At 43.4% G+C, this 25,942-nt stretch overlaps 1 protein-coding gene across 2 annotated transcripts in view; it reads left to right on the top strand.

The window, feature by feature from the left end:
* CTIF (cap binding complex dependent translation initiation factor) overlaps nt 1-25,942 on the top strand; it is a 620,589-nt gene that overhangs the window by 399,852 nt on the left and 194,795 nt on the right. For both annotated transcript variants that reach the window (XM_029580299.1, XM_029580308.1), the window contains one exon: nt 15,500-15,799. In XM_029580299.1, the coding sequence (XP_029436159.1) occupies nt 15,500-15,799 (300 nt within the window). The remainder of the gene's footprint in view (nt 1-15,499; nt 15,800-25,942) is intronic.

Consider the following 25,942-nt stretch of genomic DNA (forward strand, 5'->3'; position numbering starts at 1 on the left):
TAATTTATGTGTTGGATCTTTACTAATTAGGTTAAATCCAACCGCAGATAATGCATCAATCAATGTTTCACAAGATACTGAGCAAGGATCTTTATCCACATGAAGATTAAAATCACCTAAAATAATGGATGGCTTATTAAGATTTAAATTTGACATAAAAAACTCAATCGGAAAGATGTTGAATTCCAGTAATCCAGGGGGGCAATATATTAAACAGATTTGCAGATTATTGGATTCAATTTCATGATTTTGTATCTGGGTAATAGGTGAGATTTTCAAGTTTAAATTTTTCTTAGCAATTAACATTAGGCCACCCCACGATGCTGGGGTCTGGGTACAGAAAAAATATCATAAGAACTGTTGGCTAATTGATTTATAATTACTGTGTTGGGGTTTCTTTAGCCAAGTTTCTGTGATAGCCACAAAATCTGGAGACTGGTCATGAATTAAATCTGAAATTATCACTGATTTTTTTGAAAGTGCTTGTGCATTAATCAGAAAAAAGGTTAGCAGGAGACAATTAGTGATAGAAACAATGTCCTTACATATTATCTAGGTCAGATTACTCGTATCTCGCCTCCTTGATGTTGTCAGTTGGGAGCGATTTTTCCTGGATGACTTTTCCATATTGTATCTTCCGTTATACAGACAGATTGGAATCGGTTCTTGAGATACAGAGAAACACATAGTTAAATATTATATGAGTTAAGCAGTGGCGTACGAAGGGGCGTACAAAAGGGCAGACCCCTTTGTCGCGCTCCTTCGGTGCGCGATGCCAGAAGCCTAGCAACGCCCATTTGGCCCTCTCAGCGTCCTTAGATGACGTTGCCAGCAGCTGAGAGGGGAATGGGGCGGTGCTTTGAGGCACAGACTTACGGGTCTCCCGATGAGATATGCAGGTAAATGTGAGAGTCCTGATGCAAAAGGCAGGCAAGCAGTTGTAGCAGCTGCCTCAGCTGGTTAATGAGGCAAGGAGAGTAAAACGTGGAGGTCTCTGGCAGTCCTTTTATCGCCGGAAGCCTAACGACGCCCTTATGGCCCTCTCAGCACCCTTAGATGACGTTGCCAGCAGCTGAGAGGGGAATGGGGCGGTGCTTTGAGGCACAGACTTCCGGGTCTCCCAATGAGATGTGCAGTTAAATGTGAAAGTCCCGATGCAAAAGGCAGGCATTCAGGCACGCGGTTGTAGCAGCTGCCTCAGCTGGTTAATGAGGCAAGGAGGGTGGTTACAACCCTAAAACAACATTGATACAAGAACATCAGGCTTCCAAGAAGGCTGGAATAACCTGCATGGAGGTTAAAACACAAATTGCAGTGAGCGCAGAGGTTGGAAATTTTTTTTTTTTATAACAGCTTCACTAATCTTGGTAATAAGACACTGAAGGAGGCCTGGGTGTTGGCTTAAATATTGGCCTTGTAAAAATAATAGTCAAAGATGGCCTACTAGTGGAGGACGTGATGGCCGTCTCTGTGACGGATTTTGGGCACGCATGAGACAGATATGGACGTCAGTAGCAAGAAAAGGTAGAGATGTCACGTAAAAAACATGGAAAAGGGGGATAAAGCTGGTGTTGGGTTGCATATGTAAATTTAAATGCTGGACAAAGCTCTGTTTTGGTGTTTATTTGCTGTTACAATGTATAGATAACGCTATGTAAATTCTGAGATTAAGTTATGTATATTCTGAAGGTTAGTATGGCAAAAACTTGTTGTTTTTTTCTTTTTTTGACCTTTCAGTATGCCTATATTTCATGAACAGCTTCCCAGTAGATATTTAGATCATAACAGGAAGTTAAAAGAATAGCTAAAACTGCAATACCTGTAGCAAATCTCAAGAAAGCAGGGGAGAATAACTTCCCTTGTAAATTGTACCTCCTAGGGATGCATTCTTTCCAAAATTTGGAACCTCAAATTAGGTACAACCAAGCACCTCCAAGGTGGGAGAAAATGTTTCCCTTTTGACTTTGTAAATCATGCAATTTGTTGCTTTTTAGCATCTGTTTTTAAACATGTTGGGAGCAATTTTCAAAGGCATTTATGCCTTTAAAACCAGATTGTATGTGCATAATTTGCTCTTTGAAAATATCTCCAGTGAGTGTGTGCATAAAGGTACATATGGAGCACACGCTTGCATTACTTTTACGCTCATTCTAAATAGGTGTTCTGAAGTTGAAATCGATTTATGCTCATACTTTCAATTTTCGAAAGTATGTCTGGAAATCCACATGCCCAAAGTTACACCTGCTCTCAAGTAGGTGTAGCTGTGCGTCCATGCCATGGGGTTTCTGTGCACCCCTGCAAATTTTCAGTTATTTTTGTGATACTTGCAGTGCACTCTTAAATAACTGCGTTGCGTTGGATGCTACTGCTAGATGAGCCAAGGGTCTGGCTCTGGCTCATCTCTGGATCCTCAAGAGAGGATTAACCTACCAGAAGGTAAGTAATAAATATTTGCTTAGCTAAAGGGAAAATTAGAACAGACTGGCTCTGATGGAACAGAATGCTTTAACTTCTTGTTTCAACAACCTGTGACCCAACCCTGTGCCAGGGAAAAAAGAGTTGTGACATCTTGCGGCTGGGAAGAAACAAGAATGGCCAGTAATGATGGATACTGTGATTCGTATGCGCCCGAGAGAGAGATGATAGTCACCGCAGTGCATATCCCAGCCCATCATCCCCTGCAGATGGATTACAAAGGAGGAGGAAGGGAGAGTATGACAGGCAGGGAGTGAGGGTGGAACAGCGTATCTGGAAAGGAATGTGTAAGAAATGAGAGAAGCGATGAAACATTGAGATAGAGAATGCAGAGAAAGGATTGGAAGGCGAGACACATATAATACACATACAGAAAAGGCCGAAGAGAGAGAGAGAGTTGTGGCAGAAAAGAGTTTAGGCAAAATCACTGTAAGGAAATGAAACAGGAATATAAAGAGAAAAAAAATGAAACAAAAATGGGGGACAGAATCAAAAGGAAAAGAGTATAAAAGAACATAACGTTTTGGAAAAGAGTTTGCAAAGATGACATTGATTTATTGTTTGCTAAACAGTTAGGCTCAACTCATGTTTGGCTTTTGGTTTAAGGCTAGATTTGTTGACTTGTCTCTTTCTTGGCTCATTATCAGCTTTTTTGGACTGCCTACACTTGACTTTCTTTGCACTATGAAAACTACGTTTCTGCATTTCAAAGTACCAACCTAATTAAAATGGAGGTGTAGTTTTAGAGACCGTGGCAGGTTGGGAAAGTCTTTGAAGTAGAAGAACAGTGGGCTAAACTAAAAGGAGCTGTATTAAGGACAACAAATCTTTGTAAGGAAAATAAATAAAAAGTGGTCAGATGGCAAAGATGTGAAAAGAGAAAAAAAAATAGTTCATGCAGTGAAACAAGGTGAAGAGACTTTTTTCAGGAATGTCATTCAGTGAATGGAGGAAGCGCAAGTGCAGATGTGAGATTGTAAGCCTAAGAAGAGAGAAAGAGAAAGTGTGCGGAGGATAACCAGAAGAAAAGCAAAAATGCTAAACATTGATTTTTGTTAAGAGTTCACCGAAGGGCCTGGATAGTTGGGAGCACTATGTATGATAATGGGAGTAGTTGTCATCCCATTTACCTGTGGCCCCCCCCTTTGCCCAGAATATGAATTATCCCTTTCTGCTGAGATTGGGATACCACATGAAAAGATATAAATATCACGGTGACTTACCTTTGGGTTCGTTACCTGAATGGGGTGGAGACAATGTTCCTAGCACCCTGATACCATATCAGTCTTGATTTTTGTGGCTCTTATTTTAATACTTGTAAATAACATTCATCACTCATAAGAAGAGAGTAACCCCTTTTACTTTGATACAAGCAGTAAATCTGGCAGAACATAGGGAGACACAAACTTAACCAGAAATCACCAACAAAACTACCCTGTACCAGTCGAAGGCAATACGAGTCATAACAATAGTATACAGAGCAAATGCAAATGGTTATAACAAATAAATCACTCATGATTATTATCATTAGCTGGAATACTTCCAACAAGAACCCCAAATCTAGGTGTATCCTCAAAGTTTAAACAGTCACTTGACCCAAGAGCATCAGAAAATAAGTTGCCATACTGAGTCAGACCAAGAGTCTATCAAGCCCAGCATTCTGTTTCCAACAGTGGCCAATCCAGGCTACAAGTACCTGGCAAGTACCCAAAAACTAAGTATATCCCATGCTACTGTGGCTCAAGTTAGCTGCCATTCCACTAGGAATTATGCCATTGGGCTGCAGAAGAGAAACTGTAATGCCGCTAGGCACCACTGCCATGTACATAGGCTTGGGAGCGATTGGGCATGACTGCAGCTGTATAGTGTGTGTGTGTGTGTGTGTGCATGCTTTTGAGAGCCTATATGTGACACATAGGCTCTCACATGCACACAATCATACACAAGCTCTCCCACAGACACATTTACAGGCACACAGGTTCTCACACAGGCCCTCATATGGACACACACAAGATCACACACAGACGTGCACACACAAACAGGCGCAGTCGTTGGCCCCAGTCAATATTCACAATTCAGGCTTGCAGGCTGCGGATTCCTGCTCGCCTGGTACTGCGAATAAGTGTCGAAATACGTCTAGCCTGCCGATAGGGACCTGAATGGCACGGATGATGAAGCCGGTCTTTACTTCCTTGAGGATGGGGAAATTCCTCTGGGGCTGAAGCCCTATCGAATTATGTTGCATTTCTGTCCCAGACAAGGAAATTATTTTATGTATGTATTTATTTATTTATTTAGCATTTTTATATACCGACATCGGTTTACATAAAACATAAACAGTGTCGCCATAATGACAGGCGAAGCTTTTACAGAGAACAAAAACTGTAGTGAGAGGAAAAATATAGGTAAACTCAGGTAAGTAGTAATTTCTCCTTTACTTTTAATATCATTCAGGCCGATACAGTAAAATTCGCGGGAGAGCGGGCGAGCGCCCGCGCTCCTGTGCACACGATTCAGTAAAAAAAAAAATTCAAATTAGGGCCCGCGGTAAAAAGAGGCGCTAGGGACACTAGTGCGTCCCTAGCGCCTCTTTTTTGACAGGAGCGGTGGCTGTCAGCGGGTTTGACAGCCGACACTCAATTTTGCCGGCCTCGGTTCTCAAACCCGCTGACAGCCACGGGTTCGGAAACCGGATGCCGGCAAAATTGAGCATCCGGTTTTCAAGCCGTGGGCCGATTTTAAATTTTTTGTTTTTTTAAAATTATTTTTAACTTTTGGGACCTCCGACTTAATATCGGTGCCGGCAGAAATTAATGTCTACCTTTCGGTAGGCGCTAATTTCTGAAAGTAAAATGTGTGGCTTGGCTGCGCATTTTATTACTGAATTGCGCGGGAATAACTAATAGGGCCATCAACATGCATTTGCATGTTGCAGGTGCTATTAGTTTCGGGGGGGGGGGGGGGGGGGTTGGACACGCATTTTTGACGCTCTATTACTGCTTACTGAATAAGGGGTAAAGCTAGCACATCGAAAATGCTCGTCCAAAAGCGGGTTAACAGTGCTCTCTGCCGGAGCGCACTGTACTGTATCTGTCTGATTTTAAATTGATAAAGAGAGGAAAAGGTTTTCCAAAATATTGATTTTGGGAAAAAGGTGGAAATACCTTAAGGAAGGGCTGTCAGGGAAGGGGAAGAACAGTGGCCTAAATAAAAAAGAGCTATAGTAATGGCAACAAATCTTGACGTCAGGAAAGTAAAGAAAAAGAAACCAGTATGGTTCTCCAAAGAGATGGCTGAAAAGGTAAGAGCAAAGAGATTCGTATTCAAAAAGGATCCCAAAAAGAACTCGGGGCAAGCATACGGTAAAGCTGAAAGAAATCAGGACATCCAAAGCATGCGTGGATGAAAAGCTAACGAGGTAAAACGAGATGAAACTTTTTTCAGAAGGAAAGACAGAACTGGAATTGTTGAGATTGAGAGGAGACCAGGAGCAGTGTGTGGAGAGAGATGAGGAAAAAGCATAAACACGAAACAAATATTTTTGTTTGCTCTTCACCGAAGAAGGGTGTGAGAAGGACCGCTGATTGATGGCAAAGGGAAATGAAAGAGTGGGTAAATAAGACATAATTTACAAAAGAGAGTGTATGGATTTAGTAAAAACTGAAAGTGGGTGAAACCATGGGACTACATGGGATACATCCTCACACACTAAGGGGTCCATATTCAAAGGTACGCTCAGGCATCCATGTGCGCGCGCTACCTGGCGCGCACACATAGGTACCCGATTTTATAACATGCGCGCGCATGTTATAATATCGGGGGTCGGCGCGCGCAAGGGGGTGCACGATTGTGCACCCTGCACATGCCGATGCCCGTGGCCTTCACCCGTTCTCCCTAATCTAACCTTCCCACCCCTTCCCCTAACCTATCCCCCCCTAGCCCTATCCTAACCCCCCCACCCCTCCTGACCTCTATCCTACTTTTTGCGCCTGCCGGCAGCCTGCTAGCACACAATTCTCCGACACAGTAGAAAATGGCCGCTGTGCCGTAGGTCTCTGGCCCCACCCCACCCCGCCTCTCCCCACCCCTTTTTCGATGCCACGGGACTTAGACATGGAGTGTGTAAACCCCCCCCCCCCCACGCGCATAATTCCTTTAAAATCCGACCTATAGGTGTTCAGAGAGGTTCTGACATGACTGCTACAGGACCCGTTCAGTCGATCTTCAGAAATGGGAATGGTCCCCACAGGACTGGAGAAGAGTGGGTGAGATCTTGCTTGATAAAAGTGGTTACAGATTGGAAGTTTTGGAAACTACAGGCCAATGAATCTTACTTCAGTGGTGGGAAAATTAATGGAGACTCTATTAAAGGAAAGAGTGATAAACTATAATCCAGTGAGTTGCAGGATCCGAGACAGTATGGTTTTATGAGTAGCAGATCATGTCCAACACATCTGATTTATTTTGATTGGGTGAATAGAGAATTAGGTCAAAGGTCTGCGCTAGATGTGGCTTACTTGTATTTCAGTATTTTCTGCTTTTCTGTAAACATTTCGGGCTCCTCAAGAATTAACACCTGCTCTGTGGCAATTTTTAATGGTAAAAAATGTGCCCGTCAGGCGCACATTTTTTTTTTTTTTTGCATCGGGGGAAAATAGCTAATACCCTCATCAACAAGAATTTACATGTGATGAACACTATTAGCTACACACTTGGTTGGATGTGCGTTTTGGAAGCGCTAACCCCCGTTTTGCATTGGGGGTTATGGACACGCATCCAAAACACGCGTCCAATTGCATGTTGAACCGTGCGCTGCAGCCAGCACACGGTATTTCATCGGCCTGCATGAGGAGAGAGAGGTGATTAGTGAAGTGTCTCAGGGATCAATCTTAGAGCTGGTTCTGCTCATTATCTTTGTAAGCAATATTGCAGAGGGGTTGAAAGGAAATGTTTGCCTTTTGTGGCTGATACTAAAATCTGAGAAAATAAACAAAATGAGAAGTGATCTAAGAAAGCTTGACGAGAGTGAATGCTTGTGAGCAACACAGCTCATTAATATTTTATTCACATTGGGCCAACTTTGCTTTGTGATATTGGCAACATTCATGTAATCATTGCCCGATACCACATGATAATGTGGTTTTAGTGTGCATTAAATGCTGACTTTAGTGTTTAACATAAATTGCTGCGTTATCACAGCTTAGTTAATAGGTCCAAAGGTTTTTTTTTAGTTATAAGTAATTTTTGAGAAAATATGTGAAAATATAACATATTTTAGTAACAGTGCTGTACTCCACTTAAGATAAGTAATAAGAACCTGTGTTTATTTTCAGAAACTGTAAACTCTGTTTAGATGCCGCATTATTCAGATATAATTTTCAAGAGAAAAGGAGGAGAGGACGGGGGTCCAGTCGTTTTCGAGTGGTTAGTTAACTGCTACTTACTGTTTGGGACCTACTTCCTTCCTTGTTTAAAAAAACAAACAAAAAAAAAATCATAACTGAATAATGTACATTTTCTAAAACTTCAGAAGATGGGGATTTCAGAGGGAGGAGAAACATCTTTTCATCCAACGTGCGGTTACCTATAATCCGTTTTATATTAGTAATTGTCGTAATGTACTATGTTATTATGTATGCTTTGTGAAATCACTGGTTTACAGGAAAAAGAGGAAGTGGACGCCAGGTAACTGGCAACGAGTCAAGACCCTACTGGAACATACTTCTATGACGGCAGATAAGGGTTGCGAGGCCCATCTAGTCTGTCCAATTTACTTCCTAGTTGATCTCTGGGTTTCCCTTCAGTTATAATGCTCCAGTTCAAGGTGGCTTTTAAGCTCATTTAAAGTTTATGCACCAGCAACACTGGCTTGAGTGAGCCTGAACTTGTTAGATCTTAGCAGCTAAGCAGGGTCAAGCCAGATGAACACCTGGATGGGGAAAACCATCAAGGAAAACATATGTGCTGTAGGATACAAAAGGCAATGGCAAATCTCTGCAGTATCCTGCAAAGAAAAGATAATGGTGGTTCCCTGATCACTCAACACCCAGAAATGGGGAGAAAGAACTAAAGGATGAATTTTTCCCAGGTTGCTTGGTGCAACATGAATGAGTTGGAAACTAAGAGGATGATTAAACCCTGAGTTCCATGAAGCATCCACTGCATTTTTTTCCCCCTGGAGAAAATATGCCATGTGATTAATGGCATTTCTTATTTTATGTAAAAAAAGATCTCTATAAATTCACAATATCAAAATAAAATTAATCAATTTGAAAAAAACAGGGGAGTGAAAACAGGCTCGTGCATGCCAAAAACTGGTTCAAACTGCTGTGACATTTACATAGTTCATAATCAAACACTCCAGCACTTAGAAAAGAAAATGAATTTTTTTGTGGAATTTCATAACACATGACAATATGGAGTTAATTTTCAAAGGACTTGCACGTGTAAATGTAACAGACTATCATAGCAATTTTCAAAATCCATTTACTTGAGTAAATTGCACTTACACGAGTAAATCCTGTGGACAATTCAATGGCATATATTGTAATCCTTTTCAAAAGCCCACTTACTCAAGTAAACGCTTTTTAAAATCAGGCCCTAAAAGTTTTTTAAAAATTGAAGTAATGTTGAAAAGGATTTATGCGCATAAAACTGGGCTTTATGCGTGTAAATGCACTTTTGAAAATTGCTACTTTTACGTGCACAGCTCCTTTGAAAATTCACTCCATAGGGCTGATTTGTTTTACACATGTGAATGCACTTTATGCACGTAAATGGGCTTTTGAAAATTATTACAATATATGCTACTTTTAAGCACACAAATCCTTTGAAAATTACCTCTATGTGTGCAAAAATGAAGCAACTGATAGTTGGGTTTCAAAGTCAAAACATTCTGTAATGTGACTAGTATACTGTAGGAAACCTGCCATACATGCAGAGTAATGAACCTCTAATAGAGATCTTTTTTATACAGTTCATACAAAAACAGCTTTAGAGAAACACTGAATCTCTGATAAAGGCATAGAAGGTAAGTACATTGCTCTTTGTCACGGTTCAGTTTTTATACGCCATTCTAGAATTATTTATTAAGATCATTTCTAACCCACTAGTACTAAAAGTTATATGCTCCTAGCAGCTAATAACTAAAAGAAATATACAATATAACAGACATCACAAGGAAAACCTAAGTGGGCAATCTACAGCATCGTAAACCAAACAACAGGTCAAAATATACATCAAATGGGTCAAATGTAATACCAGGTAAATCAATAAATATATATTAACATAAACATAAATCAGAACATACAGAAGATTTAAAAAAGCAAAAAATGAACTTAACCAAACTTCTTCTGAAAGAAAACAACCTTCACGTTTTTCCTAAAGGACAGATAATCCTTCTGTCAGAGATGAAAAAATTAGACCAGCTACTAGAAAAGCTCAGACATGAGTTTGTAGCATGTCCCAAAGAAGGAAAACAAAGAACTTATTTTCCTGATGAGCGTAAGGGGGGAATAATCCCATATATTTTCCTTCAAGTAATCAGGATCCAGCCCCATGAGTAGCCCTAAACACCAGAATTACTGCCTTGACCTTTATTCTCCAGAGAAGACAGCAACACCCAAGAGAGATCATGGTAACCATTCTCTGTCATCAGCCAAGCTCCAGTGATTTGGACCATCTTCAACACACAGGTCAAAGAGGCTGGAAGGCCTAGAAAGTCCGCACCATAGTAATCCAAACCTATTAGTACCAGTGATTAGACAATAATGTGGAGCTAGAAAAGGCTTCATACGTCCCATCACTTTAAATTTTAAAAAGGCTGTGCTGGCTACTTCCTTAACTTAAATTTTCATGTAAAGCTTAAAATAAAATAAAAAAAATGCCCTCCCAAATTCTGTACTTCTGTGTGAAGGGGGGGGGGGGGGGAAGATCAACCTCCCTTACAGACAACTATACAAGGGAAGTATTCAAAGGAGAGCAACTAAACTCAAAGCTTCAGTGTTTTGCAGATTCATTGACAAAACTGTTTCTTCCTCTCCAGGTCTACATAGCAGTAAAATACTTGGCACTGAAAGTTGAAAGAAAAGAAAAGGCTGGATATCAGCATAAATTCTGTACCCTACACCTACAGAGGCCAACAGAAGGACAATGGGCTTCGAAACCATACTAAAAAGAACTGGTGACAAAGCTGAACCCTTACCCTGTAGAGATGGCTTTCCTTCCCAGTTGAACCCAGTGGACGTGATCTGTCAGATAGGACTGAAACCATTGCACAACCTGAGGACCCAACCCCAGAGCCCATAAGACAATCCAAAAAAAAATCCTGAAATAAATAAATAAACATGATGGAATGGTTCAGCTTCTCAGATGCTGATGAAATAGCCAAAAAAAAATAATTAAAAATCACTAAAATGGCACTCCCCCAACCAGCTTTAACCACAGGGAAGTCCATCAAAGAGATGAAAGGGGTTTCCGTGCTGTGCTCTCTGCAAAAGCCTGACTGAAACTTGGCAAGGATCTCCGCCATCCTTCAGAGAATGCTGGAGGTGTGCAAGCACAGCTTATTCAGTAAGTTTCCCTGGCAATGGAAGGTTAGAAGTAGGGTGATAGTTGCATGGATCAGTAGAATCTAAAGAAGACTTCTTAAGAAAGGAAAAACAGCAGCTCTTTTAAGAGCTGGAGGCAGAAAACCCTCGTTAAGAGATTGATTATTCATGGTGGTAAGGGTCTCAACCAAGGTATTTGTTGATGCCTTTATCAGACTAGCAGGAAACAACTTGAACCCTTCACAACTGACTAAAAGGTTGGATACCTGAGACACTGAAACTGGAAGAAGTTTTTCCCACCTCTCATCAATATCGGAGGGAACTGGTGAGCTGCTCAGTTTCCTGGCCAGGATCTAAAGTGTTACAAGTGATTTAAACTGAAAGTTAAAAAAAAAAAACCCCCAAAAAAAACCAACAGCTAAAGTTTCACAATTAATAGGTAAATCAGGGGTCCCAGAGCTAGACCCTTCGTTCTTTAACAAGAACAAACAGTTCCCGTGGCTGATTCATAGAAACCCAAATCCTTTTTGAAACAAAGGATTTTTTTAACCACATCTAAAGCACTCCTGAACTTAAAGATAATTGATCAGAAATACTTGCCAGAAACTTTGTTTTCCTCCCCCTCTGCTCGGCTTTTTGCAAGAACCTGTTAATAGAATCAGTCTCTGAAGAGAACCAAGGAATCTCTCTCTTCTTAATCACAGGGACAGTTCTCAAAGGAGCAACAGTATATAAGGCTGCTGCCAATGAACTGGTCAAAGATTCAACCAGAGGGGACAAATTATCACTCTTCAAGTGTCCTTCAGATCTTGCCAACAACATTCAAATATAGAGATAGCCATGACTTTTTTATTGCTCTCTTTTCAAACTTATAATAATGGAAGGGGATCAGTCTTAACAATTCATATCAAATCCGATCAACATATGATCTGAACAGGGAGACCAAAATGTTGGAGATGTTGTAGTACAGAGAAGGGCGACCAAAATGATAAGGGGCATGGAAAGGCTCCCTGATGTGGAAAGGCTAAAGAGGTTAGGGCTGTTCAGCTTGGAGAAGAGAAAGCTGAGCAGGGATACAGTAGAGGTCTACAAAATCATGAAAGGATTTGGAACAGGTTAATCTAAATCAGTTATTTACTCTCTCAGGTATTAGAAGGACTAGGGGGCATGCCATGAAGTTAGCAAGTAGTTCACTTAAATCAAGAGAAAATTATTTTTTATTGACTGTATAATTAAGCTCTTGCAGAGGATGTGGTTATGGCAGTTAGTGTAACTGGGTTTAAAAAAGGTTTGGATAAGTTCCCAGAGGAGTAGTCAGTAAACTGCTATTACTCAATAACCCAATAGTAGCTTGGGATCTGTTTAATGTTTGGATACTTGCCTGGTACTTGTGACTTGGATTGGCCACTGTTGAACACATGATATTGGGCTTGATGGACCCTTGGTCTGACCCAGTATAGCATATCTTTTGTTGTTAAACATCACAAAATATATCCAGCAAATGTCCTGCATCATGCATGAGACCAGGGATCAATAAGTTAAGCCCTTAACTTACATAGCACCTATAAAATCATCTCCAAGGGAATAGTCTAGATCATCTACATGTAAATAAGTCTCCCAGAATTACCAAATCATGTTGACACAACATCAGTGGAGCAAAGAATTTCACCACTTCCGTATGATCCCTACTAGAACATCTAGGGAGGTGAATAAAACAAACACAACTTCCAACTATCTATCTGAAGGAGCACTGTTCTGAGAGGCACCCAGAAGAGGCTTGAGTGAGCAATAGAGTGAATCTAAAAATAAGAAAAACCGCTTACCACCACCTGCTCTAGGCTGGTGCTCAAAAGAAATCTGGATGACAAAATTGATTTAAAATAACCAATTCAGTTTTCAACAGCTAGCACTCTGTTATACAAAAAATATCAACTTTGTTATTAGAAAATAAAAAAATAATATGATTCTTATTACAGAGTGAGAAATATTTTAAAAATTTTACAAATAGGCTAGGTCTAATTCCACCAGGTTTAAAAGAATTGCAAGGCATCCGTGCCGAAATAGTTGTGGCTAACGGCCGAAAATGTGGACCCTTTGCCTGAGGAGGAGTTGGCGCTACCTTAGAGGGCGAACCCCGCAGGTCCCTAGCATCAGGAGGTGAGGCCGAGCTGACGCAGGGGCCAGCTGGAGCTCCAATAGCCCCGTTCCCCGCGGGTTGAGCCTTTGGTTGTGTAGGGCCAGCTGGTCTTAGGTGGGCCCCTGCGAAGTGGATTCACAGCCGGAAGAGTCGTCAGAAGTCAGTCCAGGATCAGAAGCTAGAGAGTCATCGATAGCCAGTCCAAGGTCGAAGCCAGAAGAATCACCGTAAGCCAGTCTGAGGTCAAAGCCAGAAGATCTGTCCATCGGGACCAAGAATGAGAGCTGGAGCAGGAGCAGGGCTCGGAAGGCAGGAACAAGGCTCAAGACACTCAAGCAGCTCAGAAGACTCCACAAGTGAAGCAGACTCGTTACCAAGTCGTAGGATGTCCAGGGAAGCCTCCTTAAGTAACCGGTGAAGCCTGACGTCAGCTGGGGGCCGGACCAGGATTTCCTGCAGCGGCCTGTTTAAGAGGCAGAGCCTCGGTGCGCACGAGCTAGGGAAGGCTCGGGCATATTGGGGCTGGAAGCGTCCCAGCTCCTCTGCGCAGGAAGGCCTGGGGAGCGACGGCAGCGGTCTGCTGCCGTGGTGCGGTGCGCTGGGGAGGACCAACGACCGGACCTCGGGTGAGTCACGGGGCCCGCGGCCCGTTAGTATTGGCAGCACTAACAGTACCCCCCTTCTAGGCCTCCTCCCAGGAGGTCTATGCTTCAGGGGATGAATGGCATGGAACTGTGCAAGGAGGTTCTTGTCCAGGATATTGGACGATGGTTCTCAGGAGTTTTCCTCTGGGCCAAACCCCTCCCAGGTGAGTAGATACTCCCATCTTCGGCCTCTCTTCCTACAATCCAAGACCTTGCATACTTGACAGATTGTGTCACCTTCCGAGACAAGCGGCTGAGGCTCTGGAGGTCTCCTGCTGGGCCAGGAGAGTACCAGAGGCTTTAAGAGGGAGACATGGAAGGAGTTATGGATTTTCAATGAAGTGGGTAACCGTAGTTGATAGGTCACCGGCCCTTTGCGACGGAGCACTGAAAAAGGCCCAGTGTAAAGAGGAGCTAGCCTCATGGATGGGAGTCTCAGTCGGATGAAGCGGGTCCAGGATCAGAAGCCAGAGAGTCGTCGATAGCCAGTCTGAGGTCAAAGCCAGAAGAATCACCATAAGCCAGTCCGAGGTCGAAGCCAGAAGGTCCGTCCGTCGGGCCCAAGGATGGGAGCTGGAGCAGGAGCAGGGCTCGGAAGGCAGGATCAAGGCCCAAGACACTCACCCAGCTCAGAAGACTCCCCAAGTGAAGCAGACTTGTTGCCAAGGCGTAGGATGTCCAGGGAAGCCTCCTTAAGTAATTGGTGAAGCCTGACGTCAGCTGGGGGCTGGACCAGGATTTCCCGCCGTGGTACCTTTAAGAGCCTCGGCGCGCGCGCGAGAGCTAGGGAAAGCCCGGGGAGGTCAGGGCCGGCGGCGACCCAACTCCTCATGCACGCAGGAAGGCCCGGGGAGCGACAACAGCAGTCTGCCGCCGTGGCGCGGCGCGCAGGGGAGGACCAAGCGACCGAACCGCGGGTGAGTCACGGGGCCCGCAGCCCGTTAGTACCGGCAGCACTAACAGAAATAATGAGAATAGTTAATCCTTCCTTCAACTCATCTGTATTCCAGCACATGAAACTCAGAAGGTTGGGGGGAGTTCTATATAGAAACCTGGTACATTGGAGGATTCCAGAATCTCAGAGCTACACAAGAACAATATTGAACCTACACTAAATTTTGAAGAAATTGTGACTTTGCCAGTTTTGTCAGTGATTCAGCTGATTGGATTTTCTCACATTAAGATCACAATCCGATAAATGCCACCCATATGTTCTTCCATAACAAATCCCTCAATCTGGCCACCATCTCTGTTTTATCCGTCTCATCTGATTTTACTCATTTAGGTTTCACGGCTTATATTAAAAGTAAGGCAGGAGATTTTTCTCTTTTTTTTGCTTGTTCCCTAGTTTCTACTAATGGGCCTTCTACCTGTTCTGTTTCTTCCTCCCACCTTTAAGGTCCTTCATAAGAATAGAGTTTAATTGTGTTCCCTCAGTATTTATGAAAGAAAATGCAACTTAGAAACATCTAACTTTCCTTTATTAAAACTTGCTAAATAACACAAACTGTTAATGTGGTTCTAAAGTATCAAGCTGTTCAGACAACACTGTAGTGTTTTTGATGGAACCTGTTTATGCAGCTGCCTCTCTGAATGTAGGTAAAACATAGGCAAACTCTCTGTTCATGATTTGGAAGGTGTCCCTCCCTAGGGGTATGACAGTGACTTTTTTTTACTTCTGTTTCGGACACTAGGATGAAGTCCCTGTGGAGACCACCAATCCCCAGAAGAACAAAATGGACAAGCTGATTGAAATTCTGAACAGTATGAGAAACAACAGCAGTGATGTTGACTCAAAACTTACCACCTTTATGGAGGAGGCTCAGAACTCTGCAAACTCAGAGGAGATGCTTAGTGAGATTGTAAAGACAATTTATCAGAAAGCGGTGACAGACAGGAGCTTTGCTGCCACAGCTGCCAAACTCTGTGACAAAATGGCTCTTTTCATGGTGGAAGGGACCAAGTTCAGAAGCCTTCTTCTCAACATGCTGCAGGTAATAAGGTTTTGTATGTTGTTAGTAGTGAAAAATCTGCGATGTCTCATCATTGCCAGACTTTTTTTAAGTTCTGTTCTTATGCAAGTAAGTTATAGAGTGTATTATTGTTTTGAGAGGTGGCGCAATGTTTATAGGAACATTTAAGAGCATAAGAAGTGCCGTACCAGATTATAGCTGCTCATATATCTTTATTTAAAAATGTATCATATATAGTTCTTTTCTTTAAAAGAAAGAGACTTCTTTCATCTGTTAAAGAAATGCTAGTATCCCCTACTCAAGACATACATACTCAGATTATGCCTGCAGTGTTTCAGCTTCACTGAATTCACAGTGTGTGTTGAGCAATTGTGAAGGTCATCTTTGCTTTCTGATTAATAGACTGAGGTTCTCTGGTTTATGGTTGACTGTACTTCCAGTAGCACTCCCATGCCAAGATGTCATTTTTAATAATTATACAGAGGGTCTGCCAATTAGTTGGTCTGTCAGAGAAGTTACTGGAAACAAGCATAGTACCTGCATTCATATTGGCTTCTCTTCTGCAAGCTACAAGGGATATTTGCAAGAAACATGCCAGGAGTAAATTCTCCCTAGGACAGACACAGATATCCCAAGTATCTTCTTTATTTTCACAGCATGAGAAAAGACTAGCTACTGGACTTGCCATATGGCTCAGGAGCTTTACAGAGTAGTGGCTGTATAGGTTAGACACTTTTATAGGGGGAAAAGAATAGAAATGTAATCCTACCCGTTGGGGCATCGTGCCTGTAGAGTAGCATGCTTTGGAGGAAGAGGGCAGTTTGAGCTGTGGATTCCCAGTGGCTTCCGTTATATCTTTTTAGTGTTTCAGTCATAGTTTTGCCAAGCATCTGTGTGCCTTATAAGGTGCCACTAATTTCCCTTTAAAATAGTTAATACATCATTAAATTGCTACTTTAGGAAAAAAGTGTGAAAAGCGGAATATAAGTCTAAATAAATAGGATAGAATTGTATGATTTTCTGTTCCTGTTATGCTAATATTTCATGCTTTGTGATTATTTATTCTCTGTATTTAATTCCCATGTTGATGTTTTATATACTGAATTTAATTATGATTTTAATTACTGCAACCTGCTTTGAGCGCCTTGAGGGTTAAAGCATGAAATAAATTCAGTTTATTGATGCGACACTGTGAACGTGACCGCTTTCAATGGTTAATAGAATTGCAGGAGAGCAGCTTTCAATGATTCCAAAAAGATGGCTTTACCAGTAAACCTTTGAATTTATTTATTTTATTTTATTTATTTAAGATTTTTATATACCGGCATTCATGATACAATCACATCATGCCGGTTTACATATAACAGGGGTGTACAATGAACAACAGTGTAACCTGTGGAAGTGAGCAGTTACAAATAACAAGGGAATTAAAACTTGGGAGAAGAGAAGAAAAAAGGAGAGGATAACTTTAGATAAAGATATTTACATTAGATAAATATATTTACAATATCTATAATATAAGCTATAGATATTACATGGAGAAGGGGTAGGACTGGTTGGATAACGTCTGGTAGGACTGGCTGGATAGCGTTTGGTTGATGGTGTGAGAATTAGTTGGTGTCCGGGAATGCTTGTTTAAACAGCCAGGTCTTAAGAATTGATAAAAATAATGAGTATCCATGCTTCTGATGTAACTTGCCTTGAAGTATCATTGAAAGGCATGAGCTGAATCTGAATAACATTCAAAATAAATAAATATGTAATTTTAAAAAGGACACAGAAGAGTAATGTTGCTCCCATTAGAGTTATCAAATCAACAGATTACATAGTGAGGTTTATGGAATGAGCAGTAACTGCAGTTGTTTTTGTTTTTTTTTATTAATTTGTATGCCTCCCATATTTGGAAAGTCAAATTGATTCTGACTCCCTTGTTGGATCTAGTTGTGGTTTGTTTAGGGGTTTTTTGCCAGTGGGGGGGGGGAGGGGAGAAGAGTAAAAGAAGAAAAGAATCAAGATGTTATCAGACCCTCGATTTAGAAAACGAATTTCAAATACATCATACTTCCCACCGTTCTCATGGAAATATTTTAACAAAACTCGGTGGAACTTTATTTTTAAAAATCCCAAAACAGGAAGTAATGTGATTGATCCCATTGCTGTGATTTTATTTTAATATTCTGGAAAATCCTGTATATATGTGTGCCTAGGAGGTTTAAAATAAGTGAAAAGAAAAAAACTAGGATATTACATTACTTGCACTAATGCTGGAAGTTGATGGTACTGTTTCCAGCAGTCTTTCTCATAGCAATGTGTTTTTCTGCATAGCCTTTCCTCTTTTGGTTGTTTTGCCTTGACTTTAGCCTGAAACAATAAGGTCAAAAGCATATCAAATTTAAGAGGCATCATAAAGTTCACTATAGCTGAACAATAAATTATGGGCAAATACGGCTCTCCAACAGAGCTTTAGGAAGTCAGTATTGGCGATTAAATGATAGCCTATTTACAGGCCGATACAGTACAGTGCACTCCGGTGGAGCGCACTGTTAACCCGCATTTGGACGCACGTTGATGGCCCTATTAGTTATTCCCACGCGATTCACTAAGTAAAATGTGCAACCAAGCCGCACATTTTACTTTCAGAAATTAGCACCTATCCAAAGGTAGGCGTTAATTTCGGCCGGCACCGGGAAAGTGCACATGGCGATATTAAGTCAGAAGTCCCAAAGTAAAAAAATAATTAAAAATTAAAAAAAAGATAATTTAAAATTGGCCCACGGCTCATGGGTTGAAAACCGGACGCTCAATTTTGCCGGTGTCCTGTTTCCGAATCCGTAGCTGTCAGCAGGTTTGAGAACCAATGCCGGCAAAATTGAGCGTTGGCTGTCAAACTCGCTGACAGCTGCCGCTCCTTTCAAAAAAGAGGGGCCCTTATTTATATATTGAATCGCGCGCACAGGAGAGTGGCCTGTGCGCGCGCTGGGACAGCGGGCACTCGCCTTATCTCCCGCGACTTTTACTGAATCGGCCTGTTAATGTCAGCACCTTCATGGAATCCTTGACCAGTGATATTCAGGAGTACATACAATTAAATTCCACTGAGGACGTGTCCCCACGAACTGTTTGAAAGTGGTGGTTAGGGGGAAACTAATTGCTCGGACAAGCTTCCTTAAAAAGGAGAGGAATGCTAAATGACTTAGCCTTATGCAACATATTGCTAAACTATCTCTATGTCATAAGAGGTCCCTGGATCCTAAGACCTTAGAGGCTCTGCAAGCCCCTAAGAGGGAACTGCAGGCACTTGATTTAGAGAAAATAGCATTCCATCTGGATTTGCTATAGCAGGAATATTTTGAATTTGGTAACAAAGCAGGCCGCCTGCTAGCAAGGAAGCTTAAAGGAAGAGCAGCCCAGTCTCTTATAACAAGATCAAGGATTCCACAGGTTCCATGTTATAAGAGGCCAGTGAAATTTGTACCCACTTTACTCGATTTTACAAAGATCTGTATACCTCTAACATTTTGGAGAGTGACTCTATAATTGATGATTACCTACAAAGGGTGGAGTTGACCTCCTTATCGATAGAGGCATGTGAGATTTTAAATGCTGAGATTTCCTAGCGTGTAGCGGACTCAAAACAAATGGGTATAGTGTGCTCATGCTAGCAGTTGGAGACGGATCTGACGTCAGCACGGGTACATATACCCCCACAGGAAGTGCCGCAAATCAGTAATTTCCGTCTCCAAAGCAGCTTGGAGCTACCTCACGCTCGCTGAGCGTGTTTCCAAATTCTAACGACTAAATTCCTAGAAGAAACCTATTGAAGTCAAGCCCCGCACTCCTGCGGTGATACCTGGCGGTCACTCACCCAGTTGAGTTTCCCGAGCTGACTTCCATGGTCCCTCGGAGGTAAGAGCCTCGGTCCAGTGGTCGGTTTGCGGCAGGGACCTAGCCCCCCAGTGAGAAGGGCTCGGGCGTGGCTTGGCCCCCGAGTGAGACAAGTTTGGGCGCTGCCTGGAGGCAGCCTCGGTCCCGGCGTGGACTTGGCCCCCGAGCGAGACGGGTTCGGGAGCGGCCTAGAGGCAGCAGGCGCACTTCCTTATGCACGGCGGTGAAGGTACTCTCCCCCCGCAGCCGGAGACCGCCCAGGTCGAAGCCGGGAAGCGCCGAAGACAAGGTAAGGCGTATATCTTTACTTGGTCTCCGAGGAAGTGTGCCTACCACGGAAGGTTTGAAGAAGTCGGAGGAAGGTCGAATGCTACGCCATCTCGACATCGGCAGACTGCTGTCCAGATACCTGGAAATGTCAGAAGCAGTACGAAAGACGGACCACCTGTTCGTCCTGCACAGCGGGAAGAAGCAAGGGGAAGCGGCCTCACGGCCAACCATCGCCCGCTGGATTAAAGAAGTTATCAAGGCAGCCTACATAGAGGCGGGAAAACCACCGCCTCTACAGGTCAAGGCTCATTCTACCAGAGCTCAATCGGCCTCTTGGGCAGAAGCTAAGCTGCTGTCGCCTGCAGAGATATGTAAAGCGGCGACGTGGTCCTCCCTCCATACCTTCTCCAGATTCTACCGTCTGGACGTCCAGGCCCGGGAGGACACAGCATTTGCGAGGGCAATCCTAAACGGCCCTCGGGCAGCCTCCCGCCCAGTCCGGGAGTAGCTTTTGTACATCCCATTTGTTTTGAGTCCATCTGCTACACGCTAGGAAATGTTGAGATTACTTACCTGATAATCTCCTTTTCCTTAGTGTATGCAGATGGACTCAGCATCCCGCCCGGCTGCCGGCATACATGGGGATTCACCGACTCACGGTAAGCCATGTTTTCTTATAATAGGGCATCCACCCTGCTGGGTGTCGACGCCTTCCGGCTGAGTACACTGGCGGTCTCCAGCTACCATCAATTGGTCAGGGTAATCCTGTTGATTAATCGATTGGTCAGTCACACATATATCCATAATAGCTTTTGCAAGGAAGATTACTGATTTGCGGCACTTCCTGTGGGGGTATATGTACCCGTGCTGACGTCATATCCGTCTCCAACTGCTAGCACGAGCACACTATACCCATTTGTTTTGAGTCCATCTGCATACACTAAGGAAAAGGAGATTATCAGGTAAGTAATCTCAACATTAGACACGCTGAAATTTACCAGGCTATACGGGATTTGAAGCTTGGGAAGGCACCGGGTCTCAACTGGTTTATGGCCAAATTTTATAAAACCTTTGAGGCTGAGGTGATCCCATTATTGCTCCATGCTTTTAATGCCTTGTGGTCTGAGGGGGCCATATCCCCTGAGGCCAACTTAGCTGGTATCACCATTTTGGCCAAGGGGGGATGAGACCCCATGTTGTGTGGATCCTATCGCCCCATCTCCCTGATCAATATTGATTTAAAGATTCTGGCCAAAATATTGGCTACTGATTGGGGAAAGTAGCCCCTCTGTTAATTCATGAGGAGCAAGCAGGGTTTGTTCCAGGCCGCCTGGCCTCTGATAATGTGCACCGAGTGTTAGAACTCATATGGAAGGGTCAAAAGGAGAACCATCATAAACATATCCTTCATCCTTTTTTTCAGGAAAATACATTGTTAGGCAATAAACAAAAATACACATTTCAATCTCCTATAATCATATTCTGTAAGCGGAAACTAGGAGATCCAAGATCTATGAGAACAAACCATTAAAGAAAAAGGAAAAAAAGCAATTAAGGAGGCTTACTTAATAAATTATATTTGCCCTGGACTATCTAGGCTACGTTTACCTTGGTTCTGTAATTATCCAAAAAGAAACATAGCTGCGAGGGCTCAAAAAATATATAACGAGTATTATTTATATTTAACTCACATTTACATGGGTTTCTAATGGTTATTCTAGCACCTAGCTGCCTAGCCTCTTGACACATTTCCAGCAACTTTTTTCTACGGATTTGAGTGGATTTCGTTTTATCAGGGTAAACCCATATCTTTTGTCCTAAAAATAACTTTTCCCTATTACGAATAAAAAGTTTCAAGATATGGTCTCTATCCGCTGAAAACACAAAAGACATCAGAAGTGTTCCACGGTAATCTCTCCTAATCTGCCTTTCCTGTAGAGTGTACATGTTTAGATCTTTAAGTTTATCCCCATATACTTTAGAACAAAGACCACAGACCAATTTAGGAGCCATCCTCTGGACTGACTCTAACCAGTTTATATCCCTTTGAAGGTGTGGTCTCTTGAATTGTATGCAAATTTCCAAATGAAGTCTCACCAGGGGACCATGACAACCACTGTAGACTGCCTCTAGATCCAGGACGTTATATCACATACTGTGAGCATTAGTGTACATAGCTTTCCAGATGTTGCCATTTATTTTACCATTTCTCTACAAGTATTTAATGTTTTGCTTATCTTAGTGTTTTAGTCATCCTTCCCCAATGATCCTAGTTTAAAGCCCTCCCCAGATAGACCCCATTTCTGTCAGCAGTCTTTGAAACATCATCCCATGGTCCAGGAAGCCAAAATGTCTTGTGGACACTATCTACGCAGCCATTCATTCATCTCCACAAAGCAGAGTTGCTTATTTGTAACAGGTATTTTCCTAGGACAGCAGGATATTAATCCTTACATGTGGGCGACATCATCAGATGCCGCTATCTGCACATCCACGCGGGGTCTTTCTTCAGTCTCATAATATAGAATTCACGGGCGAAAAATAAAACAAAACGCAGGAGAACCTAACTCTGCGGGGTGGTGGGCGGGTTTCCTGAGGACTAACATCCTGCTGTCCTAGGAGAACATCTGTTACAGGTATACACAAGGATAAGCAGGATGGTAGTCCTCACATGTGGGTGAATACCAAGCTACAGGCTGCTCCCTAATTCAATAATGACCAGCAGCCAACGGGCACAATAAACTATGGTGCTGTTGGTAATAGAGGGTGGCAGCCTGAACCCTAACAAGGGGCCCTAGGCATGGAGAGTTTGGTTCAAGGCTGGAAGAGATTGTGAAGGACAGATTGGCCGAAGCTACTGTCATTCCAACCATCCTTGTCCAAGCAGTAGTGGGCAGCGAACGTGTGTAAGGAATTCCACGTTGCAGCCCTGCAGATTTCGGCGACAGGAACCAACCACAAGTGGGCTACCGATGCCGCCATAGTCCTCACAGAATGAGCCTTGACATGGCCTCCAAGCTGAAGGCCCACTTGCACATAGCAGAAGGAAATAGAATCCGCCAGCCAGTTGGACAGAGTTTGCTTGCCCACCGCAACTCCCAATCTATTCTTGTCGAAAGATATGAAAAGCTGTGTGGATTGCTCGTGGCCTTCTGTGTGTTCTAGATAGAAAGCTAAGGCCCTTATGCAGTCCAAAGTGTGCAGAGCCCGTTCACCCTGGTGTGAATTTAGGCCTCAGAAAAAAGGTGGGCAGAATGATTTACTGATTAAGATGAAAATCAGTCACCACTTTAGGTAGGAACTTGGGATGTATACGTAAGAACATAAGAAATTGCCATGCAGGGTCAGACCAAGGGTCCATCAAGCCAGCATCCTGTTTCCAACAGAGGTCAAACCAGGCCACAAGAACCTGGCAATTACCCAAACACCAAAAAGATCCCATGCTACTGATGCAATTAATAGCAATGGCTATTCCCTAAGTAAAATTGATTAATAGCAGTTAATGGACTTCTCCTCCAAGAACGTATCCAAACATTTTTTGAACCCAGCTACACTAAATGCACTAACCACATCCTCTGGCAACAAATTCCAGAGCTTAATTGTGCGTTGAGTGAAAAAGAATTTTCTCCGATTAGTCTTAAATGTGCCCCCCAGTCCTTCTATTATCCGAAAGTGTAAATAACCAATTCACATCTACTCGTTCAAGACCTCTCATGATCTTAAAGACCTCTACCATAAACCCCCTCAGCTGTCTCTTCTCCAAGCTGAACAGCCCTAACCTCTTCAGCCTTTCCTCATAAGGGAGCTGTTTCAGCCCCTTTTATCATTTTGGTTGCCCTTCTCTGTACCTTCTCCATCGCAACTCTATCTTTTTTGAGATGTGGCGACCAGAATTGTACACATTATTCAAGGTGCGGTCTTCAAATTAGAGCGATACAGAGGCATTATGATATTTTCTGTTTTATTAACCATTCCCTTCCTAATAATTCCAACACTCTGTTTGCTTTTTTGACTGCTGCAGCACATGGAGCCAACAATTTTAAATTATTATTCACTATGATGCCTAAATCTTTTTCTGTTATGGAACCTAACATCATGTAACTACAGCAAGAGTTATTTTTCCCTATATGCAACACCTTGCACTTGTCCACATTAAATTTCATCTGCCATTTGGATGCCCAATCTTCCAGTCTTAAAGGTCTTCCTGTAATGTATCACAATCTGCTTGTGATTTAACCACTCTGAATAATTTTGTATCATCCACAAATTTGATAACCTCACTCGTCGTATTCCTTTCCAGATTATTTATCATGAAATAATTTTGTGTAGGGCAGATACGTAACCAAAGCCTGAAGCTCACTAACCCTACAAGTCGAAGTGACTTCCACCAGGAAGAGAACCTTACAGATGAGGAACTTCAGATTGTAGGAGCACATAGGCTTGTAAGATCTTGCATGAGCCATGCCAATACCAAGTTGAGGTCCCAGGTCACAACAGGAGGCTGTGGGGGGAGGAGGGGGGGGGCTTCATTTGAAGCAGACCCTGCATAGAGCATGTCACTGGGCTGCACAGAGATGGACGTACCAGCAACCCCTTGATGATAAGCGCTGATGGCACTCAGGTGTAACCTGACCGAAGTGGTTTTTAACCCAGCCTCTGAGAGGTGCCACAGATAGTCTAGTAACTTCGGAGTTGGACAGATGAAGGGATCGAAGCCATGCCTCTTGTACCATATGGAGAACCTCCTCCACTTTAGCCGGTAAGACTACCTGGTGGAAGGCTTCCTGGAAGCTACCAACACCTGAGATACATCACCAGAGAGTTCCAGGACTGCAAGACTAAGCACTCAACATCCAGGCCATCAATACTAATGCCCGGAGGTTTGGATGATGCAGCTTGCCCCGATTCTGCTTAACCAGATCGGGCAAGGTCCCCAGACGGATGGGCTCCCTGATTGACAGGTCCCGAAGGAACAGGAACCAGACCTGTCTGGGCCAGTAAAGGGCCACGAGAATCATGGCCCCCCTCCCCCCCCGGTCCTGCTGGAGCTTCAAGAGAGTCTTCATGACCAGCGGCAGAGGAGGATAAGCATACAGGAAACCTGTGCCCCAATGTTGGGCAAAGGCGTCCGAGGCTGGACGTCCATCTGCCCTAAACAAGGAGCAGAATGTGCTCACCTTGCAGTTGTAGGGGGAGGCAAAGGGATCCACGTCCAGTGTTCCCCACTGGCAGAAGATCCGGACTGCCACTGCTGGACTCAGACAGTTTGCCACTACATTCCCTGCTCTGGCTAGGTACATTGCCCTCAGGAGCATGCCCCTCAACAGAGCCCAGGACCAAATCTGCACCGCCTCCCTGCTTTTTGATGTTCCACATTGCTGCCTGATTGTCCGTCCGGATCAGGATTGCCTTAAGGGGCAAGCAGACTCAAAATGCCCAAAGTGCATAACGAATCACACGAAGCTCCAGGAAGTTGATCTGACATAGAGATTCCTGTGCCGTCCACCAACCCTGTGTGTGGAGGTCGTCCACATGCGCTCCCCAACCGAGGGGGGATGCTACGGTAGTGAGCACCACCTGAGAAGGGGAAGCCTGAAAAGGGACGCCATGCTCCAGGTTGGATAGATTTTCCCACCAGGATAGGGAGAGCTGGAGAGGCGGCGTGAGCTTGCTGCCACTGGGACTGCAAGCTCCATTGCGCTCTGCACATGCACAGGTGGGCCAATGGGGTGACATGGACAGATGCAGCCATGTAACCCAAAAGACAAAGCAGCAGACAAGCAGAAAACTGTTAACGGCTGCGGATCAAGCTCACCAGCAAGGAAAGGGCAAGCGCCCAATCGCAGGGCAGGAACACCTTGGACTGAACTGTGTCCAGTCTGGCACCTATGAAGTCCAGGCAGGGCGAGGAGCAGAAGTGGGACTTGGGGTAATTGATGACAAACCCCAGAGATTGCAGCATCTGGATGGTCATACGCAAGGAGCGAAGCGCTCTCTGCTGAGAGGCGC

Source organism: Rhinatrema bivittatum, chromosome 1 (assembly GCF_901001135.1).
Source record: "Rhinatrema bivittatum chromosome 1, aRhiBiv1.1, whole genome shotgun sequence".
NCBI classification, from domain to species: Eukaryota; Metazoa; Chordata; class Amphibia; order Gymnophiona; family Rhinatrematidae; genus Rhinatrema; species Rhinatrema bivittatum.